Here is a 20,897-nt window from a genome sequence, read left to right as displayed (position 1 = left end):
GCGTGTACATACATGGATATGTATGTGTACAACTGTTAACATGCCTGCTGCTATTGAATGTACTGCAAACAGGGCGGAAATTTTTAGGAATACCTATAAGGGGGCGAAGCAGAACACGTGTTGAGGAGAGGTCACAAAATGTAATCATGATATAAAAGATAGCATGAACATGCTGAGGATTAATCAATTATTTACTCATTTATTTGGCATAAGCGATGTACAGATTTAAAAGATGCCCGCTTACGGATGCAGTCAATAAGTTAAAAACAGAAGTAATTTAAGTGAAGGAATTGGAAGCGCAAATAACAAACGATTTCTTCATTTCCAAGACAGAAAATTGAAAGTATACATAAGAAAGGACTTCAGGGTCCACATTAGAGATTTTCCAGAATAGAAAGAAGATCAATTTTAGAGAGTACATCATCCAGTGTGCTGAAAAGGGCACCAGACACAGCATCAGCTATTTGGCCCTTAAAGAGATCGACGATGACGTCGACGATGGGTTCGAGGAGGAACTCCCATATCCCGAGTCCGCGGATCTTCACGCTCACGCCCCTGCGAAAGGCCACGCGTGTCAGGGCTGTTGGCGAAGGACGCATATAGGTACGATTACACGAACGGGTGCATTCCGGCGGAATTACCGGATTCGAGGATGAAAGATTAATTTACCACGTCAAACGAAAGACAAGACACCTGCAAATGTTGTTCAAGCGAAGCATGGTATGAAATTAGGTGCATAACAACATGCATAATGCATAAGCAGCCGAACATGCCCAGGACACATGGGGGTTTGTTTATTTCTAAACACTACCCAGTATGAGAATCACTTTATATACCGTCGAGGGCCTGAGCACCCCGCTGCCCCCTAACCCCACTGATGTCGACTTTATATACCGTCGCGGGCCTGAGCCTCGCCGCTGCCCCCTAACCCCACTGACGTTGACTTTATATACCGTAGGGGGCCTGAGTCTCCCCTAACCCCACTGATGCTGACTTGGGTCCTCTCAATGCTCCTCTGAGCCCCCGATGCATATGGGAAAAAGGGAGTTTTGGGCCAAGGAAATGGGGAAAATGATATCAGCTATTGGTGTACTAGATACCTAGACTCATTACTGTTGGTATCATCTTCATTTTGCATCAAACAGTCATTGGTACGTACATAGCATTTTTGTCATGCCAGCCCCTTTGGATGTTAGGCCAGCCTTCAAATGTTTGTCAAAATTTTCACTTGATAACACCTGGATTGGGATCAAGAAGAACTGACTGCAAAACGCGGCAGCTTTTGAAAGTGCGGGGTGGACCAAATTAACCCATATTTCCTTCATTAGTGACAAGCGTATTTGTTGCACACCCGTAGCTGTGGTAGTATTCGACTGACAACTGAGTGATAAAAACACTGAAGCGGCGGCGGTAGTCAACAGTGATTGTGGGTCAACGGTAATTGTGGGTCAACCGCATAGCTTTGCGGCGCGAGCTTAACGTGCCGATATCTTCCGCACGGCTCATGCTGCGCTCGGCCGTTACTCGGGCCCCGGCTGGGCTGCTGCCAACAGCCGCAGGCTGTCTCAGTCGGGGACAAACAGAGAGCACGACTCGAACTCACTCGGCTACAGGTCTGTGAATCGGAAGGTAAGCGCTCTAAACAGAAGAGCTATTACGCGGACCACAGAACATCGCAGGACTGGGAAGATTTAAGGTATAGTTCCAGTGTATCTTTCGCCTGGCTGCGTCACAAAACGGGCGACGAGGAATCGAATCAACATATTTTTGCGGTGTGCTCCTGAATTAAATAAATATTGGCCTGGTCTTGACAGACTCTTGCAAAGTGGGCATGCGCACAGCTTCAAAACGTTAAGTTTCCTCAATATAATCAATACTTTCCGGAAAACGTTGCTCAACCGTTACCTCCAGACACACTGAGGGGCGATTATTTTCAACATGACAACTCACATCACCCTGAAACACTAAGTTGCAAGACTGTCCTTGCTTATATGACCTGCCAAGACGTGTCAAGCCGCTGGTCACGCCGATTTTTTTTAGATGGCCACTCTGGAGATCCATTCGGTCACCAGTCCCTACCTTCGCTGTCCCTCCAGTTATCGACATTTCTGGTGAAAAGGTCGTGGAGTTCAGTTCTAGTTTAAAGTATCGGTACATCGCGGCAGTGTACTCTAAAATGTTCCATATGTTACCGCTCCTACGTGTCAGGCCACGTATTTCCGCATGCACACATGTTTTTGCACCTCGGGCCAGCTTCGATGCGGGACGAACGACACCTATTTTTGTTGAGTACGAAGGTCCAAATAACCAGCATGTTTTTTCGTGAATTACACTGTTCTCTCCTCATCACAAAAATGCGGCTTCACTCTACCTTGAAATGTAAGTCATTTCTATGCCGAAAAACAATGTTAATTTGACCGAAAACCGGAAAAAATGTGTTTCGAGGGAATTTAGGTTAACTTTATCGGCTCAGTCTCCCTCCGTCCCCCCCCCCACCCCCACCCCCAATTCACTCTAAAACTAGCATTCCTGCCATCCAATGTTCGAAAATGCCATGCCAGACCAAGAGGTGACAGATGGTGCATTCGCTGCCCTAGCCGAGTTTGAAGAGGACAATCTGCCTTGACCCAACCTTTCCAAGACATTGATCTAACTTTTACATTTTTACATGCGGGTTCACAAATATAGCTCCTGAAATGTTACACTAGACGCGAGCGCACGTAACCAGCTGTGTGTGCAACGATGCTTCTGTAGATGACCGCGCGTGTTCATCAGCCGGAGTTGCTCGATCCAGCAACGAGTCGGCCAACATGTTAATGATCGATGACATGCAGGCAGCTGTGAATTGTTAATAAAATGGGTCAGTCAAGAACTCAGCCAACCCACCGCCTGTAGGATGCAACTCGCGCGGCGTTACATGTAAGAAATCCATTGCCAATATCAATTATCTACCCCATCAGACTTACTCCCAGCGGCATTCTGCTATGTTTGTGTTACTTCTAAAGCTCAACACATCTGGTGTATATGTTATGTGGCACAATGCCTGTCGCACTGAGTACTACGGACGTTGCATTGCAAGCAGTGCCTTACTGATGATGTAACGACGCATGCTGCTTGCAAACGAGTCTTAATACAGCCACCAATGTAAACCACCATGCGTCATACCCGATATCGGAGATCTTGAGATCGGTGAGTTTGATGGCCAGCGACTTGGACGAGATCTGGGCAGCGAACTGCGCCTTGGTGTTGCTCAGTGTGATCTCGGCGGTGACGTGCGGCCCGATGCCGAAGACTTCGATCTTGAGTGTGTAGCCGGCCGACATCTGCTGGAAGCCGATCCCCGAGCTGACAGACAACCACTCAGCCTCGTCGTAAGCCAGCTGGGAGTCGCCGTTGCGTCCGCAGGATGACAGCCCCGTTAGCGAGCCCTGGTACAGCTTCACACCGGTGCCGGCCGCCTGCCGCAAGATCAGGCACTGGTCACGCCCAGAGGTGCTGCGGGAACGAGACATCAGCCCGTGGCGGGGCGCTGCTCAGAGGTGCTGCGGGCACGGGACATCAGTCCGCGGCGGGACGCTGCTCAGAGATGCTGCGGGCACGGGACATCAGCCCGCGGTGGGACGCTGCTCAGAGGCGCCAACGAGCGGTCGTGGTGGGATCGCTGCCACTGCCCGCTCGGCGGATCTCTTACTTACTGATCGGCCGTGGTGGCACGCCAAGTGTGGTGACTCAGTGGCGGCCAGAGGCGTCGCGCCTTGGGCTCGCGGCAGCGTACACACACACATGACACAGGATCGTGACCGGGCCCGTTTAGTCGCTCACATGGTACCAGCCGGCCTCTGGGGCGTGACACAGGATCGTGACCGGCCCGTTTAGTTGCTCACATGGTACCAGCCGGCCTCTGGGGCGTGACACAGGATCGTGACCAGGCCCGTTTAGTTGCTCACATGGTACCAGCCGGCCTCCGGGGCGTGACACAGGATCGTGACCGGGCCCGTTTAGTCGCTCACATGGTACCAGCCGGCCTCTGGGGCGTGACACAGGATCGTGACCGGGCCCGTTTAGTCGCTCACATGGTACCAGCCGGCCTCTGGGCGTGACACAGGATCGTGACCGGGCCCGTTTAGTTGCTCACATGGTACCAGCCGGCCTCTGGGGCGTGACACAGGATCGTGACCGGGCCCGTTTAGTCGCTCACATGGTACCAGCCGGCCTCTGGGGCGTGACACAGGATCGTGACCGGGCCCGTTTAGTTGCTCTCACATGGTACCAGCCGGCCTCTGGGCGTGACACAGGATCGTGACCGGGCCCGTTTAGTTGCTCACATGGTACCAGCCGGCCTCTGGGGCGTGACACAGGATCGTGACCGGGCCCGTTTAGTCGCTCACATGGTACCAGCCGGCCTCCGGGGCGTGACACAGGATCGTGACCGGGCCCGTTTAGTCGCTCACATGGTACCAGCCGGCCTCCGGGGCGTGACACAGGATCGTGACCGGGCCCGTTTAGTCGCTCACATGGTACCAGCCGGCCTCTGGGGCGTGACACAGGATCGTGACCGGGCCCGTTTAGTTGCTCACATGGTACCAGCCGGCCTCCGGGGCGGGACGCAGTCACTCGGCGTTTCTGCGTGTTTCGCGCAGTGTGAGGGCTGGCACGGCGACTCTGGCTGAGATAGAGGCTGAGAGCGCAACACGTGGGTGCTGACCTTGACTTGTGTGACGGCTCCGTCTGGCGCTCCCCGCTGTCTCGAGGGGGGGAGGGAGACAGATCGCCGATAGTCGGTACTAAGGCCGACCACTGTCTGTCATGATAGCCCTTAATAGTCCTGGCAATGAGCAGTCACGGCCGTACCTATTTCTCCTTGCGGGTGATGCAATATTACCGTTACATCGAATTCTGGCAGGGGAAACGGATCCAGCTTATTGGACTTGATGTAGTTTTGCAGGTACGGGATCAGCCGATCGAAGAACGAGTTGGCGTTGGCAGTGCTGGTTAGCGCAGGCACCAGAGCTCTGCCGGCACAACACACGCAGACCAGTCCAATGAAGCATCACACGTGATGACCGCCATTGCCACATGTACATACAACACTGATCACTTTTCTCCTCAGATGACGGAGAGAGCCATAAAGCAGTCAAACCAACGACACGCACTATTGCTTCTTGCGCAGCGATGTGCACTCACTCCACTGAAAGCAGGTCTCCAGTCTAGAGTCACAGTCGCCTGCCCTGTGACCGTGACAGGTGACCTTTGCTCGCTTGTGTAAGGCGAGTTCGGCGGAGCAGCCCACCTGCTCTCCGGCTGCGGCTCCGGCTCGGCCAGGATCGGTAGGGTGACGTTCCAGAGCAGGTCGTTCAGCTGTTCGATGATGGCAGGCAGCAGGTCGCGCCTCGTGTCGTTTACCAGGATGTCGATCAGCAGAGGGCCGATGTCGTCAGCGAACCCGTCAATCACGGTCGCCAGGTCGTCGTTGTCGAACAGGTCATGGATCTGAATCTGCGAGGGGGAAAGCAACGGTGGCAGCTCCCAACTCCTTGACTTGTCATGACGCATTGCATTGCTATTCGATTGGTAAAGTGACAGCTCTCAGTTGTGAGAGCGACCAATTCAACGAGTCACTCCATTCGAGTTTTCGTAGATACGGCAGCTGTTAGCCTTCTTCCTCGTAGAATAATCATGAGAAAGGAAAGATAGATACATAGGTAATTCGGCTACACTCGTTTATCTAAACAAATATGAGCAACCACCATTCATATTCGTATTGACCAATGTTCGTTTCCATAAACGCACGTAGCTGAAGTATCAATGCGTCTATCTCTCCTTTCTCCTGGTTATTCCACGAAAAATGAGGCTGACAGTACTGTCTTATCTATGTGTGTAATGCTCGTCTCAAATGCACTTAAAAACTTCCGTTTGAGTTATCGTTCCATTGTCTAAATGAAAATCCAAAAGCTTTGCCGGACACCTGCAAGTCTCAAATCCACCACAAGCAGGACGATCATGCACCTAAATAACATAATGTTATATTTCAACCCCTGAAAACATAATTTCCATGGACACGGCAGGTGGACTTTGCGGCTGTTACGAGAAAAATGTTAAAGTTCCTCATGTTCAACTGTCCGTAGCAAATGAATGCAGCCGCATGTCATTCATTTCAGGCTGTCGGCAAACATACGTCCATGGCGTTCACGTGGAAGTCGAAGTCCATGGTGGCGATCTGCACGTGCTCGTGGCCGTCTGTGCGGTTGAGGTTGAGGTCGGCGTTCACGCTCAGGGAGATGTTGCTCAGAGCCACGCTGCGGCAGGGGCGGGGCGGGCAGGGCTTCACACCGGGCTGGCAGCAGTCCACGGCGCCCGGTAGTCCGGCGGCGCCCCTCGCGCGGGCCACAGCCCGGCCCATTGCCGGCTCACGGCAGCTAACCGCATGATCTTTAAAGGGTGTTCGCAAATGGACAATAGGTTACTGCGTTGTGAGGAATAGCCGTGACATAGAGTATCATGCTGGTCATTTGGTGGCAACTGCCTGCAGTTGTATGCTTATGAACCAGAATCTTGAGCCGGTTAGTTAATGCTTGAGCTGTTCGATCGTAATGCGTGGATTATTAGTAGGTCTGTACTACCTGGACGGACCAGAACTGTAGTGTATGAGTACGCCAGCACTACCTGGACGGACCAGACCTAAAGAGTATAAGTAGATCTGCAATACCTGGACGGACCAGACTTGTAGAGTGTAAGGAGGTCCGCACTACCCGGACGGACCAGACCTCTAGAGTATAATTAGGTCTGCACTACCTGGACGGACCAGAGCCGTAGAGTGGGAACAGGTCGGCGATCAGGCCCTCCAGGAAGTAGTTACAGACCAGCTTGATGTCGGACAGACTCAGCGCCAGTTGTGCCTTCAGCGTCAGCAGACTGACGTGCACTTTATCGATGACGAACTGAGACAGGTCGGTGACGTCACCGTCCGTGATGTTCGCGTGCACACTGCAAACAGACGGATCGCATCAACTCTGGCAGACTCGATCGCTGACATCCCAACGGCGACACCGTCTCGACTCATTTTCAAAGGTTAACGATCCAATGCATTGGTGAATATTTGTTATGCTCTATTGTGGATTACGCTGCAATATCCCTGTTAGATACAGGTATTTCTGGTCGTTTCATAATTATATCCTTGCAGGTAACAACAAAAAATAGCTTTGGGCCAAACGCCACAGATAGATACGGTGTCATTGCTTAATACGCGCTGCATGAAGCGATGTGCCTCTCGAAGTCCTTGGATCTCTTGAAGTATGTTCGTAGCTAATCAATGTTTCCCTGATTGTTCAAACCTGGCTGTTCACTCTTAACGAGCACCAAAGAAGACTCCCATAGACTAAATCAGTTACTTATGTTGTCTCCCCGGGTGGAGGACGTAGTTGCAACATGTACAGCTACATTTGGTGCCGGCAGCGGATTCGGGCTTTGGCCCGCCGGGACAAATCCAGTGCCGCGATGTGGCGCCTGTCTTGGGCCGTGTCACCGGTTCCATGAACACCGTCAACTGCTACTGAGCCCTACTGCGCTAGCGCTACTGAGGCTACTGACTGCTACTGAGGTTAGGGCACACAAAGGTTTCTATCGACGTTTGGAACATGAAGAATGATCGCCAACAGGCACAGCGCCCTGCCATAGGTGAAGCAATGTGATAAAGAGCCAGCCGCACGCCGCGCACCTAGCCAAAATAGACACGCATGCGACGCACAAAGCCTGCAGGCGATTTTTCGCCGTGACATCCACGTCTGACCTACTGCGGAAGACCAAGCAAGACAACGTTTATAAATTATTAGTCAGTTTAGCCAAGCGGCGTGAGAAGAATCCGTAGGTAGCAAGAGAAGCACTCGGGAAATCGACATTTGAACAGAGAATGACGGTGGTGCATAGGGCCGTCATGTGGCGAAAAGGGGGTTTGGATTGATTGTTGTTGGATTGATTGTTGATTCCTGAGGAAAAACGCATCAGAATATGGGATTTCCGCGATTTGTGAGTGTGCGATTCCTGGCGATTTCTTGGTGTCGATGTAGATGAGCAGCCAGGTTGCAAGAATATTGACCTTGCAACATGGGTGGAACTTCGTATATCTTCGGGAGGGCCATGCCACCTTTTCCCTCCGTAATGTTTAGCTGGACCTCCCGATGTTGGGCTGGGCGTCCACAATGTGGAACACGCCCTGCAATTCTCCATCAGCGTAAGAAACAAAGATAATTTCTAATGTCATCTCAGAACTTGGCAAAATAGAAATGTTTTTTTTTCAAATCCAATGGTTTATTTGTATGTGCTGTTTAAATGTGCAAATATATCTACTTACATGTTTCGTTCCAAAGGTTCCCGTTTTGTACTGGCGAAATGCGGTGCACGCCTCGCATATCAGGCAGGTGTAAACGCATGTGGAATTCGAGCGCGTCTTTGTAATCGGCCGTAACGTAATGTAATCGGCCGTGCTGCGCAGGTCGCTGGTCGAGCCATGAGGTCTCAGGGCGAGGGCCACATGCATGAGGCCACAGTACTTCAGCCACAGTGCAAGCGAAAAAGCACGCTCCAGGGTTGTTTCTGGGCGTAGCACCAGGGGCGGACCCACCAGGGGCGGACCCACCAGGGGCAGACCCACCAGGGGCAGACCCACCAGGGGCGGACCCACCAGGGGCGGACCCACCAGGGGCGGACCCACCGCAGTGCGGCGCGGCCCATCAAGAGGGGCCGCGCTGCACTGTGGCACCCCTGGAGCTTAGTGCCACCCTGCACAAAAGTTCCCCCCATTTCGACCACTTTATTTTCAGATTATTATTTTCGAATCGGGAAACCCCCCGTGCATCGTGGAGGGCAGACAGGTAGAGTTAGGCAGACAGATAGAGTTAGGCAGATAGGTAAAGTTCCACTCCTGTGGTCACACATTCGAAATTCATTTCACATTTCTTCGATATAAAGTGGATAAGTCAGTCGTGAAAAAAGGGTTAGAAGGCTAAAATTAAAAAAAGGTTAGGTCCTCGGTCCTTCAACTGGTCCTCTGGATCCCAACCGCAATCATGTACAAAAGGTTGACATCCTTGCATTGACGCCACGGATTGCCGCGTAAAAGTTTTCCACAATTTGTGCAAGAATTCGTGAGATTATATGGAGTTTTGCGCAATGAATGTTGTCCAAAAACGTTTCTCTTAATGAACAGCTACCCTGTTTCCCTCGCCCATCGCTTCATTCTGCTTCCTCACCTCTTGGGTAGCGGATTGCCCGCCGTCACGCACGTCCCGGTTGGAGTTTTGCCAGAACGCCCTCGCACACCCCGAAGACTTGCCTCTATGTGGGCTTAAGATTCGGTAGTGGTGGCAACCGAGGATAACCTCAATGACGACCCACCACTTACCTCCCTCCCCTATCACATAGCTCTAAAGTTGGCAGACACGCTGAAAACGCTCTAACGGCTAACCAAGCCAGAAGCGTCGCCGACCGATGTGCCACTTGCATGGAAGCCATTTGCTGGTTGTTTCGAAGATGTTCCGTCCGGCCGGCCGCGCCCCCACGTGGCAGCGTGCCAGTTCGTCCTACCTGATGCCAGACTCGTCGATGGCGATCGGAATGTTGGCGATATGCAGCGGGTCCAGCGGTGGGACGCCCCACTGCGGGAAGCCCTGCGACATGTTGGCGCGAAGCTGCTCCAGCAGCTTCCTGATCAGGTCATCGATGCTGCCGGCTGGCATCGGCTCCCCGTCCGACAGCGCTGTAACAGGCCGCAGGCGTGGTGGAGCCCCGGCTCCGGTGGGGTGGTTCGGCCACACGGCGGGTGTGCCTACCCGTAGGTCCCGGAGGGTTTAGAGTTGGCCATGATCTGTCGCTTGTTGGCAAGGAAGCGTGACACCTGCAACTAATGTAGATCACCCAACTGCATTGTTTATATGTTCAGCGAAGGAACGATCGGATTTCGGGTCTGGCACGCCTTCAGATAATTCAACATTAGACCCACTCGTCATAAAATATGCTAATCGAACGCACCCCTGCCTTCCAGCGCGTTAGGAAATCGATGAAATGAGCCACCGTAGTGATTCCAAGCGGCTGGAAGGCACTGTTTTGAACGAACTGACATTTATGTTTCATAATCAGTTGGTCCAGCCGAGTTTTGAGCCAGTAACGTAAGATACTCTGTGGCAATGTGTATTACGCAAACCAGATGGTGAAGGCTCGGTCGGACCTCTTTTTTCACTGCCGATGACAAATGCGCACGTTAACTGACAGAACTGGGAACTGGGAACACACGAGAGACGAAGAATCAATAAGCACAAATCATGCTGATCAATGAAGAGCTATACCTGTTAGATAATCAGTGCTGTCCAGCTCTTGAAACAGCCCGGTGCATTGCAACAGCAGCAGACTGATGACGAACGTCCTCAGCAACATCTGCAGCGAGTGCGAGGTGAGCAGAGGGCTCAATAAAGAGCGCCTTTATTCAGACCATTACCCCGCTTTTCACTAAGAACGCGCCTTCGGTGGTTTACCAGTTCCGAGACACTTGAGCTAACCGTGACACTTCCCGAGCAATCCCTCGACACAACCTAAAAACTCATTGTGCGGCACGTATGTATGTACCCGTGCTACAACGTGCAACTCCACAGCAGGTATTCCGTGCGCATGCCTGCACACCTTCCTTTGCGTGCCGGCGGTCCGTGCTGAGTGGTGCGTCGTTTACAATCTGCACAGCCCTGGGCGGGTATCACGTATGCTGCTAGTCGAATGCCATAACACTCATTCTGACTGCCTCTCAATTATCACACGACGGTGCTGACCTCTTTGGCGTTGGACGATCCCAGCGAAGTGCTTTCAGATCACGTTCTTTGCGACTGAAGTGCACCTGCAGCTCCAGCAGGACTTTATTGGGCCCGGTTGTGCACAGATCCTTAGATAGCAAGGTGCTGGCGCGCCGTATCCGAAAGCCATATGCTCTTTTCCCAAGATGTTTCTCATTTGTGCAAATATTTAACAACAGCTTGATGGTAGGTGATGAAAATGTGCTTACACAGGTGAGAAAATCAAATGTGACTTTGAAGCATAGTATTAACAGATGCATTAGTTCACTGGAGAAGAACAGCCTTGTACTTCTCATTAAATATTATTGCACTACGCATTAAACATTATTTTTTAATCCGAAGGCCTTACGCATAATCGAAGAATTTAGGATCGATTTGGGTATTCCTGCATTCATTATGAATGAGTTAATGAAGGATGCATTTGGAGAACGCGCATGTCCTCGTTGAAAGGTGTTTCCGTCTTAGCACGCGTTTGTACCAGCCGTCCATAGTTCAGGCGTTTGTACCAGCCGTCCATAGTTCAGGCGTTTGTACCAGCCGTCCATAGTTCAGGCGTTTCAATCTTTTCTGGCAGCGAATATAAGAGGCAGTGGCCGTTGGGTGAAGCTTCGTGTCGGCTCCATTCCCACGTGCGAAGTGCAATTCCTCAACCGGAGGCGACAACTGTGCCACCAAAATAGCCGTGTGATGCTATTGCACGGTGTTACTCTCCAGAACTGTTTGGCCACTAGGCTGGGACGAGCCATCCGACATAATTCGCAACACCTTAGAAAGGGAGAGCATCCGCGTGACAACAGTGGATAGATGGGATTCGTATCCAAAAGTCACTCTGGAAAACAATGAGCGCCACCGAATTAACGAAAAAGAGTCTGTCGTCATGAGACCCCCACGTTGTCGTTTTTGGTAGTCACTGAAGCACTTGACTCGATAACATTACATTTAAAAAGAGCCTGATGCTATTTTTGAACAAAAGTCCGACAGGCCTAGGAGATAAAACGCCTCGTTAGATCACACAAAAATGTCAACTTGACCCAGATGGAGACTGCCGTTAGATCACACAAAAATGTCAACTTGACCCAGATGGAGCCCGCCGATGCATGGCACACGTATGACGCGAGTAAGCACCGTGTGAGTGGCGTGAGTGGCGTGAGCTGAGTGACCCGACCCACGGCCGTATCACTGCCAATAGACGCCCGAACTCTAGGCCCGATCCCACGGTAGCGTCTATGAGTGACCCGACGCGGCCGTATCACTGCCAATAGACGCCCAAACTCTAGGCCCGATCCCACGGCAGCGTCTATGAGTGACCCGACGCGGCCGTATCACTGCCAATAGACGCCCAAACTCTAGGCCCGATCCCACGGCAGCGTCTATGAGTGACCCGACGTGCGGCCGTATCACTGTCAACAGAGGTCCAAACTCTAGGCCCGATCCCACGGCAGCGTCTATGAGTGACCCGACCCACGGCCGTATCACTACCAACAGAGGCCCGAACTCTAGGCCCGATCCCACGGTAGCGTCTATGAGTGACCCGATGTGTGGCCGCATCACTACCAACAGAGGCCCGAACTCTAGGCCCGATCCCACGGCAGCGTCTATGAGTGACCCGACCCACGGCCGTATCACTGCCAACGGAGGCCCGAACTCTAGGCCCGATCCCACGGCAGCGTCTATGAGTGACCCGATGTGTGGCCGCATCACTACCAACAGAGGCCCGAACTCTAGGCCCGATCCCACGGTAGCGTCTATGAGTGACCCGACCCGCGGCCGTATCACTGTCAACAAAGGCCCAAACTCTGGGCCCGATCCCACGGCAGGCTTTATGAAGATCACTCAAAAGGTTGTATGGAGGTCTGAGGTCAAAATCGTTACTTGTTAACCGATTTGAATCGGACTTCCTGCAACATTTCGGCACGCACTGTTGAGGTTCACTTTTCAATTAAATGTGATCGTGCCAAAAGTTACAGCCTTGCACAAAAATATGACATTTGTTTTTTTCTAACTGTCATTTAAGGTGATAAAATGATAGTGAATGTGATCATTATAAAGCATGCGCAAACTGTGAATATATTTGAACTGCACATCGAAGGCCTGGTCAGTCCGCACGTTACATACAAAGCAGGAAAATACAAGGGCTGCTACACGAGTACATGCGATACCGGTCAATTTCACTACGTCGTTCATAATGATACATCGTCCAACGCCAGCACAGAATGGTCATGTGGTCAGATCTACGTGCATGCACTTAGAACGAGCGCGCTTCCAACCCACAAATAAAACTAAATTTTATGATAAATAAAAGCTGATCACAAATCCAAACATCACGTTCGACACTCGCACTCGGCATATCATTAAAAAAGCGTTGAGGGAACCCGACGTATACCACCATTTCCGGGCTGTTTTCATTAGTTAGGCACTGGCAAATCTACATGCAAAGGGTGAGAATCCCAAATCCTTTTAAAAAAGTTGCTCTGTCGTGCAGCTGACAACCAAATTGTGTTGAGATGCATGACGGCGACGAAAATCCTCCACAGCGGAACAATTCAAATAGTTCGATATGAGACGCGGGTATACGGCTGGACACAGAACAAATCACAATGGCAGGTTAAACATCACATGACATTGGTTAAATGGCCGAAAAGCCATGTGGCACTGGGAACGGGGCACAATTCATTATCAAAGGGAAATCGAATCCTTCTCTTCCCAGCACACCAAGAACTGATCGCGTTCCAAATGGCGATAACCTGTGAGCGCTCAGACCGCCTCTGGCCTGTATTTGTACGCTCTTTTCCAGATCTCGTAGAGGCACACAGTGCTATGGGAGCGGTAGAAGATGGCCAGCGATAACATCTCAGCGCTCAGACCGCCTCCGGCTTGTACTTGTACGCCCTTTTCCAGATCTCGCAGAGGCACACAGTGCTATGGAAGCGGTAGAAGATGGCCAGCGGCATGGACACGTGGCTGATGATGGTCCACGCCCAGAAGCCGAAGAAGTGCAGCTGCTTTGGGTGCGCGTCGGAGCGGGACGTCTCGAACGTGTTGATACACCACATGGCCAGGTTGCAGATGAGCAGGAATGTGACCACCTCCCGGCCGGGCTTGTCTCGCACCTGCCACGCCACACATTCCGGTCAGCTTACCGTGGCAGTGTCATGCCGGCATTGGGCACACGGCAAACGAGCCATACCGTCATTTTCCAATTAAGAGTAAGCTTTAAAACGACGACGAATGTGGGAAAAACTGTCGCGGATTGGGTATTGGGCAGTCGGGCCGCAATGTTGTCCTTCGCACAGAAATGTGTTTTCATTTGGCGACAAAACAGAGATCCCCCATGGCCTTAGTGACCTAGCATGCTCGCTGTAATATCCTGACCTGGCGTGATCTGTAGGCCTGACGGCAGGAAGCGTCCAGTATGAACATGGTCTGCACGGTAACCTGGCGAGAAGATGAAAAATCTGAAAGCGTCTTCTGCAGGTTTAAAATAAAATCCACAACTACGTAAGTTATTCAGTGCATTAGTGAAGAACATTATTCGCATAGAAAAGACAGTAGCAATAGTTTTATTCCTCGGAGAAAAACCAGAAGAATGGAGATATAGTTCGGTTGATATTTCGGCAACATGCCTTTATCGAAACTTTAGTTTCAAGAGGTTTGCACGCAAAAAAAGTGGTTTACGAAGTCAAGTGTAAACTGTGTGAAAAACGTGAGAGAGACATGGTCTATGCCGGGGATTCCATGCGCCCTATTCGTTTGAGATGTAATGAAGATCTGCGAGACTAAAAATAAAACAGGGTAAACAATACAATAATAAACAAAAATAAACAAAAATAAACAATACAATAAATAAATACAAACAAACACAAACAAAACACAACAAATACAAACGAGAATAAACAATACAATAAAACAGAAAAACCACCTTTCGGTGACCTTTCTGTGGCAAAACACGCTAAGGCTGAAATCGAAGGAAGTATGGACCCTATGCCCATTTTAGAGCTCAGTCATCTACAGAGCACAGGGCCACCCAGGCAGGAAAATAAGTTAACCTTTTCTTATCAAAAGTCGGTGACCAAACTCTAACATACAGGGCTCATTATGACCGATTATGGGAACGTGATATGTGCCTTTATGTGTGATCCGTGCTAGCTTAAAATCGTTTACATGTGTAAGTGGTACCTGACGCGTGATGTGCCATGCCTCTTCAGTTGAAATCGTTTGCATGCATAATTGATGCGCGATGCGTGATGCCTGTTTGCTTGAATTCGTTTGCATGTACACGTAGGTTTGCGCATTCTAATTCTTAGGTAGGCACTGGATCGTGGTAATGACTGGCAATCGCTCTTTGTTTAAACCTCTGAACGTTGGTGTCCTGTAAAAACTGTCGCATGCTTTTAAAAAAAGCTGAAAGATGGAGTAGGATCATCGGCAGGCAATTTTGAATTCACTTCTGCTATTGTTTTGATAAAGACATGTTGCCGAAATCTCAACCCAACTATATTTCCATTCTCCTGGTTTTTCTCCGAGGAATAGGGCTAATACTACGCGATTACACCGTGATTTCTCTTACGTCAGCAGCAACAAAAAAAATCGGCTTACCAACACACACACACACACACACATATATATATATATATATATATATATATATATATATATATATATATATATATATATATATATATAGAGAGAGAGAGAGAGAGAGAGAGAGAGAGAGAGAGAGAGAGAGAGAGAGAGATATATATATATATATATATATATATATATATATATATATATATATATATATATGCGTTATAATTAGACTAAATGCTTGTTTGGGTGCTATGTAATTCGACTAAGAACTAAATGGATTTCATCTCCGAGTAAATGCTTGCATCACTAAGCAGAATGCATATTTCCAAAATAGAACCGATCAATTGTCGACTACAACACGAGCCCAATGATACCTTATGCGCTCGCACACACCCTCAGCACACCATAGGATAAGCCGAGCCTTGCGCGTCAGATCTGCTCGGTCGATGCGACATACCTGTACAATAGACATGACGCCCGTGACCAGATAGTAGACGTCACCGGAGAAGTGTGAGCCGATGATGTTGAATGAAGCGTACAAATAAACTCCAGTTTGGGCCACGACCAATAGGATGTTGTCCAGCTCTATGTTTCTGTCTGTGTCGTACCTGCAACGCGGACGTCACAGAGGTCAATAACGTGCGGACTTTTCCGGGTGGTTGATCGACAATAAATAGCGCTCGACCACAGCACAGCGAATGTTGAACAGTGGTGCTGATAATGGCAGGATGAAAATTCACCGAAACAATTTCAGCACGAATAGCCTAATTTCCATGCAACACATCTAATCGATGCACGTTGAATACGCACGACAACCATTTCATACTGTCATTTCAGTTGGCGCGAATGTCCCGCTCCGGAGTGAGCTTTCATAAGTCTTCAGATAGCTAGCCGCGCAAACAGTGGCTTTGCTTGATCAGGATGCAGCCAAAGGGTGGCGTGAGGGTGGGGGGGGGGGAGGGACTCCTACCTGAGTCGCTGGATCTGCACCATGCCGACAAGGGTAGCCAGGACGGTGACGCTGTACAACACCAGCTCCGTCATGCTGGCGCTCAGGATGGCCACTCCTCGCGTGCTGCTCTTATTGATGAGCACGAAGAACAGAATCAGAGAAATAACTGACGCAACAAACACCAGGATGCCCAGGAACAGACCTTTTGAAGCCCTGAAACATAACCCAGAAACTGTTATTGCTGTTGCAATGTTCACTTGAAAATCCTCCGACTTTTGTCATCGTTTAAGATACCTGTATCAAATTATACGTCCCATTGGAATTACTTCTAAAACTTCATGCGGAGGTTGGCAGCACGGGCTGCAAATCATGTAAAAATTGCAAAACAGGCCCAGTGAGCTTGATCACGTAACAGAGAGAAGTCAAGCCAAGAGATGAGAACACGCGGGCACACACGCGGACCTGGCGCAGTCGACCGAATACTGATGCTTCCTGTTCTTCTCGGAGAGCGTGGAGAGGCTGACGTCGCGTATGACGCACACCGTATTCAACTTGTTTAGGTTCTTCCACATGACGTAGAGTGTGGCGGCGCAGATCAGCGAGTACTCGATGGTGCAGGGGAAGAGGAACGGCGCTGCCGAGTCCACCAGCCGACCCATGATGTCCGAGCGCACGCACTTGGTTAGCGCCGTGCCCTCCACGGCCGTCCGGAAATGTTCCAGGTCGCTCAGGAGGAAGTCGAGGTCCTCGTGACTCTCGGACGAGACTGGTGGTGAATCGGTGCGGGCAAGGTCAGACGAGGTTCAGCAACCCGGAGGCCCTCGGGTGGCAACGGCAGAGACGAAACGGTTGCTGGCAAACAGCGGAAGGAAACTCCGGCGGCAGACCGACGCAGTGCATGCTCATTGACGATGTTTTGGGGACACGGAGCGGTCAGCCACCTACCATCCGACAGAGCACGTGACATCTGACGTCAGAGAGTGGCAGCAGAGCTGGAAACGTAGCCAAAGGAGGGTATGCCCCCCACCCCCACCCTCTTCCCACTCAGTAAGGTTTGTAGAAGATAGTGAGCGATTTGGTGAGGAGGCAGCCCCAGTTTGCAGAAGTTCACACACCATTTGGCATCCCCTCCCCAGAGGAAAATTCTGACTACGCGCCAGAGCACAGTTCACGGAACTCTGTCGCCAGGCAGCTACGGCCGGGCTATCTAGCGTGGAAGGACACCACAGCAATCACAGTTGGAAGTTCTCCCACGACGCAGACAAACTCTGTCGCTGACCGCTACTACGCATCATCCGCCCCTCAACCAACAACAAAACCACACTTGTAAAAACACCTAGCCGTGGCGCACCGCCCGGACTAGGCCGCCATACTTGTAAACACACCTAGCCGTGGCGCACTGCCACGACTAGGCCGCAGCCCAACCAACAACAAAACCGCACTTGTAAACACACCTGGCCGTGGCTGCCACGGCTAGGCCCCAGCACACTTGTCAATTGTGACCGACCTTTCAGACCGCAATTTAGAGACATAGGTATGTCCGCATATTGATTATGCATGTCGGATTCGGACTGCAAAAACATTTTGAAAGCTATTTTCGAGGGCTGAGCCCTTCGTTTCAAACCGCGAATCGCGTGGAGGCCTTCCGTTCGACTCTTAATGGCCCCTGTAACACACATCATTTGTGCAATAAAAGTGTGTCAAATTCATTTGCGTTTATTCAATGCGGGGTATGCTAGTGCGGGAATGCGCGCAGGATGAAAACTGGAAGAGCGTAGCATGGTTTAGCGTAAGAGCGCTTGTATGGTTTTACCATTCAGCGACCGAAAAATCCACTCAGAGGACGTGCGAGGAGACCCGCTGAAATCAAAAGGAAGTGTTTCAGGACCGACGGCCTACCGACGCCGAGCGACACCACCTACGCTCGGTCGGGCTGGGGAGAGATTTCTCCTCCGACAAGGAGTCGCCGTCCAGCTCGTGTCCTCCTAGCAGGTGCACTAGCTCGTGCTTGGTCTCCTCGATCACCACTTTCAGCCACACGCACAGATTGGTGCCCACCATGTGCATCAGGCCGAACCGCGCCACCAGCTTGTGTTGGTTCACGCACATCTGGAGGACAGGTGGCGTCCGGTGTCATGCAGTCGGTGCAGTAAAATGCGGCAGTGAGAATGGGAATACTGCTTTGCCTTCAGTACTGAAGGTCCAAGATGGGCATTGTAGTCGGTTGGATAAGGTATGCATTGTTGAGCTTCAAGCAAGAATATGCCCACGGGATAAGGGATCAAGCTCAGCGAAATAGAACACTAAGCTTAGCTGCCTTGATAGAGGATCAATTAAGTCATCAAGAGAAAAAATTGCTCACGCAACTTAATGACGGACAACGACCAGCGCCCCCACAGCATCATTAATCGTCAACAGTTTTCAAAGTTGCTAGCGATGTCAATAAAACAATCGAAAGGAAATCAATCGCTATCACGCGAGTGGTTGGCTGCGGGAGCCATTGTTAATTACTGACCAAAATTCATATCATACTAAATTTCCGCCGCATTTTAACAGCTGTCGCCAGCTGACCACCTAGCCGATTGAGCCAAACAGCTTGGCATGCTTCTAGATGTACACTTTACTCACACTGGCGTTGAGAAAGATGAAGTACATCTGGACAAATGTGAACGCCAGCTGTAGTCCCGGCGTGATGACCACCAGAATGTTCGTGCAGTCGTCCGAAGAAGACATTTCAAAATACTGGCCCATCACTAGACCAGAGTAGATCATGCTGCCGATCCCGAACACTGCAGGTATGATCCCCATGACACATACTGGGCTGCAACCTGCATATGACGCAACTTCGGGCGTGGCCAAAACAAACCAAGGCAAGGAGCCGCCATGCCTTAAATCGGCTGGTTAAGCCAACAAGCCAGTGGGGATGGTCGCAACCTTAAATAAGTGATGACAACGAATGCAAGTATGGGTGGTGTGGCAAATATCCGATGTTGTACATTATGCCATAAGTTTGCGCATGCCTGTGATGCACCAACAGTGACAAAAATACTGAGCTGCGCGCCCAACTCGCTGCGAAAGCCTGCATACGCCTCTGGACGCATGAAATGTACACAAATCGGCAAGCTCCACAAAACACGAAGATGCACAATGGACGCATATCTCGTGACGATCTTCCCTCCCTGCAGTCCCCTGTAAGCATTCGAAAGCTTCATTAATTACGCACACATACAACATGACCTACGTGTCGCCGATGTATCACGAGGGGCCATGCCGTCAGCTGGGTGGCCCTAGAGGTCGAGCGATCACCGGCCTACGGCAACGCACTATCGCCGCAGCATGAAGCCAAAGTCCCTTCTACCTCGTGTTAGGCCCAAACAGCGTTAAAAGTGGCTATAAACAACGGCGATCTAAATGTGCGTATCCCCGCGTTTAAGCTTTGCGTTAACCATTACAGCAATGATGATTAATGGCCCTTTCTGTAGGAAAATTTGTGAGGCGCAACCCAGTCCTTTAATCGCCTTTACTGGACTAGCCCAGGCCCATGTTATGAACAAATGTACCCACTCACCACTTCACATAATGGCAGAATCCAGCACAGCACCTATGGAATGTTGAATCCCAGCAAAACCTGATGTGGTCATTGTGGTATGAATGGTATGAGCCAGCATTTTGAATGTCGCCCACCCGAACGCATCACAATCCTGGCATGAATGGTAACTGTGGTACACAATGACATAACCACATAAGCCAATAGTGTTCAGGAACACAACTGAACACAGGTACACCATGGCTTACCACTCAAACCCTGCACCAGTGCACAGGTAGGACTTCCGAGGACTGACCCAATGCCCAGGTAGGCCACTCACGGACGGCGCCCATGCGCAGGTAGAAGCTGCCGTAATTGGCCACCAGCACCAGGTAGGGCTTGCGGTGCGAGGCTCTGCTGGCCTGGCTCACTGAGTCAGCGTCCCTGCCGGAGCCGTCTCGCGGGGCGCTCGAGTCCAGCCCCAGAAGGCGGCCTGTGCGCGAAGGAAGGTGAGGTCAGCTCTCCACCGCTCAGCAGGTCACGTCCCGGAGGGTCAGCAGCACGGGTCACTCAAACTGAAGGTCACACTGAGAAGTGTCGCGGTCACAGGTCACCCACAGGGCAGGTCATCCAATCGCCGCCCTCAGTTGTTCCGAAGATGGCAATAGCACTAAAATGTGAAGCTACCATTTCTGCAATGCTGCAGTCGTACCTTGCCACGAGCGTTTTGACACGCAATGCCACCAAAAGTGTCGCCAACGGGACAGTATATATTTTTACCCGACCGCTCAACTGCAGGCAGCGTGGGGCTGCATTCTGGGGACAGACATGTGGCGTGCCAAAAATAATGCAAACGTGATGCGGTGCGCGAAAAAGTGGTTTAAATAGGTTACAGCGGGCCGCTGGCACCACGTAAAAGGGAGACCGCCATTTCATCTTTAAGACATTGACCAAAAACACAAATTGGCTATGTTTTAGACACAGCAAAAGTATCAAGGAAAGCACCGCGATGCAC

General features: G+C 50.8%; 2 protein-coding genes across 2 annotated transcripts; both read right to left on the bottom strand.

The window, feature by feature from the left end:
* Window positions 1–179: 179 nt before the first annotated feature.
* LOC119092603 (uncharacterized) lies at window positions 180–10,885 on the bottom strand. Its single transcript, XM_037215558.1, has 9 exons — window positions 10,812–10,885; window positions 10,338–10,425; window positions 9,580–9,751; window positions 6,793–6,984; window positions 6,176–6,296; window positions 5,291–5,496; window positions 4,883–5,012; window positions 3,166–3,458; window positions 180–555 (listed from the first exon to the last, which is right to left on the bottom strand). Exons 2-9 carry the CDS (start codon window positions 10,423–10,425, stop codon window positions 375–377), a joined length of 1,383 nt encoding a protein of 460 aa, XP_037071453.1. The 5' UTR covers window positions 10,812–10,885; the 3' UTR covers window positions 180–374.
* Window positions 10,886–12,870: 1,985 nt separating this feature from the next.
* LOC119091843 (proton channel OtopLc) lies at window positions 12,871–20,375 on the bottom strand (the record flags this gene model as incomplete). The annotated part of the gene is given in 8 exon segments (XM_037214739.1): window positions 12,871–13,942; window positions 14,205–14,267; window positions 15,862–16,012; window positions 16,375–16,569; window positions 16,819–17,122; window positions 18,279–18,465; window positions 18,985–19,145; window positions 20,223–20,375. Coding segments are annotated over 8 exon segments (1,466 nt in total), but the record flags the coding sequence as incomplete, so codon positions are not given.
* Window positions 20,376–20,897: the final 522 nt, after the last annotated feature.

The sequence above is a fragment of the Pollicipes pollicipes genome, unplaced genomic scaffold (genome assembly GCF_011947565.3).
Source record: "Pollicipes pollicipes isolate AB1234 unplaced genomic scaffold, Ppol_2.1 Scaffold_3447;HRSCAF=4054_pilon_pilon_pilon, whole genome shotgun sequence".
Taxonomy (NCBI): Eukaryota; Metazoa; Arthropoda; class Thecostraca; order Pollicipedomorpha; family Pollicipedidae; genus Pollicipes; species Pollicipes pollicipes.
The sequence above is the reverse complement of the archived record's forward strand: the minus strand, read 5'-3'. Positions and strand labels throughout refer to the sequence as shown.